We start from the raw sequence: 6,223 nt of genomic DNA on the forward strand, positions 1-6,223 counted from the left end.
CTTGCCTCAGCCTCCCAAGTAGCTGGGATTACAGGCGCCCACCACCACTCCCAGCTAAGTTTTTGTTTTTGGTAGAGACAGGGTTTCATTATGTTGGCAAGGCTGGTCTCAAACTCCTGACTTCGTGATATGCCCGCCTCTGCCTCCCACCGTGCCTGGCTCTTTAGCAGATTTCTAAGTCGACAGGCCATGCCCTGGAACAGGGTGGGGGAACCATAGTCTCAGCAGACCACAGAGAGGAGGCCCTGTGGTGGGAAAAGGAGTTGGGGAGGAAGGAGCTGGGCCGGGGAGGTTTGGTCCCTTTACCTCCCTAGACAGGCTCCTGTGGGGGCTCTGAGGCCCTGACAAGTCAGGGCTTGAGAGGGGCAGGCAGTTCAGGTGCAAGTTGGCTGCTGAGCTTAACGGATCCAGAAAGCAGCTCCTCCATGACTCATCAGAGCCTGCTGCTTCCGCCACCCGTGTCCTCCCCAACCCCTGGGTGGCAGACCCAGGAACGGGCCATGGAGGGGAGGGCTGGGCTGATGAGCCTATTGGGCGTCCTCTTGGGGATGACCAAAGCCAGGTGCCACCATCCCTATACCCAGGACCCCCTCACTCTATTCCACCCCCCTCCCCCACAGGGCACCTTCAGTCTGCGGAAGCTGTGGGCCTTCACGGGGCCCGGCTTCCTCATGAGCATTGCTTTCCTGGACCCAGGAAACATCGAGTCGGATCTTCAGGCTGGCGCCGTGGCTGGATTCAAAGTAACTGAGTTGGGACCTGAGCGGGGACACCTTCAAGAGGGAGGTGACCAGGCTAAGTGTTGGAGGCCCCTGCTGGCCATGTGTCTCCAGTGTGGCCTGGGAGCTAGCGTTAAGTTCAAATGGGCCCGAAAAGGGTTACCAGGGTAGCCCTGCCAGAAGGTGGGGCGTCTGTGAGGGGTGGGGGATTGGATCTCTCTTTAAAAAAAAAAATCATTGATTGATTTTATTTTTTGAGACAGAGTCTCTCTCTATTGCCCAGGCTGGAGTGCAGTGGAGAGATCTTGGCTCACTGCAATCTCTGCCTCCCGGGATCGAGCGATTCTCCTGCCTCAACCTCCTGAGTAACTGGGACTACAGGCACACACCACCACGCCCGGCTACTTTTTGTGATTTTAGTAGAGGCAGGGTTTCACTATGTGGGCCAGGCTGGTCTCAAACTCCTGACCTCAAATGATCCGCCTGCCTCGGCCTCCCAAAGTGCTGGGGTTACAGGCGTTAGCTACCAGCGCCCAGCCAGGATGGGCCTCCATTTCTCCCACCCTCTCCCCAAGGAATGTCCTTGGTTAGAGGGTACCACCAGCTCAGGGGCTTTCTGAGGCTGGCCTCTCTGGCTGAAGGCCTCTCCCTGCCTCCTCACAGCTTCTCTGGGTGCTGCTCTGGGCCACAGTGTTGGGCCTGCTCTGCCAGCGACTGGCTGCCCGTCTGGGCGTGGTGACAGGCAAGGACTTGGGCGAGGTCTGCCATCTCTACTACCCTAAGGTGAGCTTGTGGGACCTGGACAGGGAGGACCACTGGCCCCAAACCCCAAACAGCCATTTTCAGCTTCCACGATCAAATAAATACTTCATCTCACACGGGCATCCCAAGTCCATCTGTTTTTTTCAATGTGTATGTAGTTTTTTTTGTTTTTTTTTTTCAGTCAGAATCTCGTTCAGTTGCCCAGTCTGGAGTACAGTGGCTAGATCTCATCTCACTGTAACCTCCACCTCCCAAATTCAAGCGATTCTCCTGCCTCAGCCTCTCAAGTATCTGAGATTACCTGTGCCCACTACCGTGCCCGGCTAATTTTTGTATTTTTAGTAGAGAGGGGGTTTCACCATGTTGGCCAGGCTGGTCTTGAACTCCTGACCTCAGATGATCCATCTACCTCAGTCTCCCAAAGTGCTGGGATTACAGGCATGAGCTACCGTGCCCAACCCCAATTCCATTTGATAGATGAAAAGACTGAGGCTCAAACTCACAGCACACAGCCTAGAGGGACATAAGAGGCATGTCATTTTACAGAAGGGGTAATTCAAATTTGGGAATGTGATGTGTCCAAGACAAAAAACAGGGAGGCATCAGCTCAGGAATGGTCATTGGCTGGGATGGACCCTGTTGTGAGTGTCCAGTTAGGAAAACAGAAATTATATCACTAGATATTTCAAAGGTATTGAATGCAGGGATTGAAAGGTTTGGGGGGGCTGGAGGAGCAACGGGGGAGGGTGTCACCCAAAGATCAGAAAACCTGCTGCGTTCCTGGCACAAGCCCGAGTCATCCTTTGCTGCTGAGCTCCTGGAAGCATTACTGATGCCGATGAAATGGCCGCTAGTGCTACCAGAGCACAGCTAGAAATACCATCAGAATCAGGGGGAAAAATCGCTTATCTCAGCCAGGCAGGCGGAGTGGCTCACGCCTGTAATCCCAGCACTTTGGGAGGCCGGGGCGGGCAGATTGCCTGAGCTCCGGAGTTTGCGACCAGCCTGGGCAACACGGTGAAACCTTGTCTCTACTAAAATACAAAAAAATTAGACGGGCGTGGCAGCATGCCCCTGTAGTCCCGGCAACTTGGGAGGCTGAGGCAGGAGAATTGCTTGAACCCGGGAGGTGAAGTTTGCAGTGAGCAGAGATCGAGCCACTGCACTCCAGCCTGGGTGACAGAGCAAGACTCCATCTCAAAAAAAAAAAACAACCAAAAAAAATACTCACAACCCTGGGGACTTGGCTGTTGTGAGTGTCACAACACCACCAGCACCACCACCAAAAAGGTTTCTCTCTGCCTTTCCATCTCCTGTAAGCTCTTCCTACATAACGAAAATGGAAGCCAGTTGGCAAGACTGTCTTGTAAATGTAGTTTGCAGGCTTCTGGCCCAGCAGCACAAGGAGTACGGAGAGATGCACATAGGGCTGAGACCACAGACAAATAACCCGCCCACCCTTGATGAAGGATGATCTCCTCCCCATAGGTGCCCCGTACCCTCCTCTGGCTGACCATCGAGCTAGCCATTGTGGGCTCCGACATGCAGGAAGTCATCGGCACAGCCATTGCATTCAATCTGCTCTCAGCTGGACGGTACCACCCCAGTGTGACCCAGCCCTTCAGGCAGAGGCCAGGAACAGCTGCTGCTACTTCCCCCACCGCCCGCCTTGTCCCTCCCCGAGTCTATGTTATCCTGCTGTCCCCTCTGACATAGGGCTGCTGCTCTGTTTTCCAGAAATGTAAAGTGATTTGTCTAAAGTCATGCAGATATGAGTCATGCAGGACTTTGGGACTGCAGCCCCAAACTCCCTGCCACACCGGATGCTAGGCTAGGAGAGCTCTAGCTATGCCCTGCCTCGAGTGTTCTATGCCACACTCCCAGTCCCCTTGCCCTAGCTGTCTGGGGGCGCTTGGGGTCCTGCTCCCAGGAGGCCAGATTCCTGTCTCCAGCCCTGAGGCTACCTAGGAGTTAGTGACTCCTGGACCAGGCTGGGCTGACCCTGGCCACTCTGGTTTCAGAATCCCGCTCTGGGGTGGCGTCCTCATCACCATCGTGGACACCTTCTTCTTCCTCTTCCTCGATAACTATGGTGGGTGCACACCCCACCTCAGAGGGGAGTGGTGGTGGTGACGGTGCTGGACTGGGAGAAGGGCTCTGACATCGGGCTGCCTGGGGGCGCACCTGAGACCCCTCACCCTCGCTGGGTGGCCTCTGGAAAGTTACGTGAACATCTCTTTCTTCACCTGTAGCATGGGGAAGTAATAGCACAGACATCAGAGGGTGATCGTAAAGACTGAGTTAGGTCACGTATGTTAAGCGCTTGGCACTGTGCCTGGAAGCGCTGGTAGTATTAGCCATTACGAATTGTTAATGTTACAGATGTTTTTCTTTAGTTTGTTTGGTTTGTTTGTTCTGCCCTGTAGGGTTGCGGAAGCTGGAGGCTTTTTTTGGACTGCTTATAACCATTATGGCCTTGACCTTTGGCTATGAGGTAGGAAGCCAGTGCTTCAACCCCCTGCGCGCCTCCCAAGATCATTTCTCTCCCCTTCCCTCTGCCCCCTAGCTGCGGGGGACTGGGGTGGGCATGGAGGCTGAGAAGCGGTGGCCGCGTCGTGGTTGCGAGGGGCGGGGCTTGTCCTGACCAGGCTTCTCCCTGCAGTATGTGGTGGCGCGTCCTGCTCAGGGAGCGCTTCTTCGGGGTCTGTTCCTGCCCTTGTGCCCGGGCTGCGGCCACCCCGAGCTGCTGCAGGCGGTGGGCATTGTTGGCGCCATCATCATGCCCCACAACATCTACTTGCACTCAGCCCTGGTCAAGGTGAGCAGAGGGGAGAGGAAGGTAGACCCCTAACTCAGTCGGAGCCATGCTGGCCCCGAAAGTAAACAGAGGAAAGAATTATAGGCTGGGCGCGGTGGCTCAGGTCTGTAATCCCAGCACTTTGGGAGACTGAGGTGGGAGGATCACGAGGTCAGGAGTTCGAGACCAACCTGTAATCCCAGCTATTTGGGAGGCTGAGGGAGGAGAATCACTTGAACCCACGAGGCGGAGGTCGTGATGAGCAAAGATAGAGCCAAAAAAATGATAGGGCCAGGACGTGAGGTGGCTCATGCCTGTAATCCCAACACTTTGGGAGACTGAGGCAGGTGGATCGCTTGAGCCCAGGAGTTGGAGAACAGTCTGGGCAACATGGTGAAACCCCATCTCTACCAACAAATTAGCTGCCGGGCGCGGTGGCTCAAGCCTGTAATCCCAGCACTTTGGGAGGCCGAGGCGGGTGGATCACGAGGTCAAGAGATCGAGACCATCCTGGTCAACATGGTGAAACCCCGTCTCTACTAAAAATACAAAAAATTAGCTGGGCATGGTGGTGCGTGCCTGTAATCCCAGCTACTCAGGAGGCTGAGGCAGGAGAATTGCCTGAACCCAGGAGGCGGAGGTTGTGGTGAGCCGAGATCATGCCATTGCACTCCAGCCTGGGTAACATGAGTGAAACTCCGTCTCAAAAAATAAATAAATAAATAAATAAAATAAAATAAATAAATAAATAAATTAGCTAGGCATTGTGTATACCTGTAGTCCTAGTTACTCGGAAGGCCAAGGCTTGAGCCTGACAGGTAGAGGCTGCAGTGAGCTGATATCCCACCACTGTACTCCAGCCTGAGTGACACAGCAAGACTCTGTCTCAAATAAATAAATAAATAAATAAATAAATAAATAAATTAGCCGAGCATGTTGGCTCACACCTGTAATGCCAGCACTTTGGGAGGCTGAGGTGGGCAGATCATGAGGTGAGGAGATTGAGACCATCCTGGCCAACGTGGTGAAACCCCATCTCTACTAAAAATACAAAAATTAGCTGGCGTGGTAGCGTGCACCTGTAGTCCCAGCTACTTGGGAAGCTGAGGCAGGAGAATTACTTGAACCCAGGAGATGGAGGTTGCAGTGAGCCAAGATTGTACTACTGCACTCCAGCCTGGTGACAGAGCAAGACTCCATCTCAAAATAAAATAAAATAAAATAAAAAGATTGTGAAAGGGACTCTGAAATAAACAAAACAGAGAAAGATGACAGAGAATGACTGAAAGTTGGGGAGGCAGATCAGGGATATTATATTACAAGCAGAAGGAAAGCAGGTGCAAAGACCATGAGGCAGAAATGAACAAGGCTTGGGTCCCTAGCAGTGGCTCACGCCTGTAATCCAGCACTTTAGGAGGCCAAGACAGGAGAATTGCTTGAGCCCAGGAGTTCAAGACCAGCTTCAGCAAGACCCTGTCTCTACAGAAAATTTAAAAATTAACGGGGTGTGGTGTGTGTCTGTGGTCCCAGCTACTCAGTAGGCTGGGACAGGAGGATCACTTGAGCCCATGAATTGGAGGCTGCAGTGACTCATACACTCCAGCCTGGGTGACAGAACAAGACCTGTCTCTAAAAAATAAAATAATGGCCAGGCGCAGTGGCTCATGCCTGTAATCCCAGGGAATCCCATCCCTTGGGAAGCCAAGGCAGGCGGATTACCTGAGGTCAGGAGTTCGAGACCAGCCTGGCCAACATGATGAAACCCTGTCTCTACTAACAATACAAAAAAATTAGCTGGGCAGGGTGGAAGTCACCTGTAATTCCAGCTACTTGGGAGGCTGAGGCAAGAGAATTGCTTGAATCCAGGAGGCGGAGGTTGTAGTGAGCTGAGATGGCGCCATTGCACTTCAGCCTGGGCGACAGAGTGAGACTCTGCCTCAGGAAA

At 53.3% G+C, this 6,223-nt stretch overlaps 1 protein-coding gene across 4 annotated transcripts in view; it reads left to right on the forward strand.

The window, feature by feature from the left end:
• The window catches only part of SLC11A1 (solute carrier family 11 member 1), a 17,359-nt gene that overhangs the window by 4,636 nt on the left and 6,500 nt on the right, over window positions 1-6,223 (forward strand). For 3 of the 4 annotated variants that reach the window (XM_017535129.2, XM_037740817.1, XM_017535128.2), the window contains 6 exons: window positions 621-743; window positions 1,383-1,502; window positions 2,970-3,076; window positions 3,503-3,573; window positions 3,908-3,975; window positions 4,144-4,299. In XM_017535129.2, coding sequence (XP_017390618.1) covers window positions 621-743; window positions 1,383-1,502; window positions 2,970-3,076; window positions 3,503-3,573; window positions 3,908-3,975; window positions 4,144-4,299 — 645 coding nt within the window. The remainder of the gene's footprint in view (window positions 1-620; window positions 744-1,382; window positions 1,503-2,969; window positions 3,077-3,502; window positions 3,574-3,907; window positions 3,976-4,143; window positions 4,300-6,223) is intronic. The other variant, XM_017535131.2, reaches the window with a different exon arrangement.

The sequence above is a fragment of the Cebus imitator genome, unplaced genomic scaffold (assembly GCF_001604975.1).
Source record: "Cebus imitator isolate Cc_AM_T3 unplaced genomic scaffold, Cebus_imitator-1.0 Scaffold91, whole genome shotgun sequence".
NCBI lineage: Eukaryota > Metazoa > Chordata > Mammalia > Primates > Cebidae > Cebus > Cebus imitator.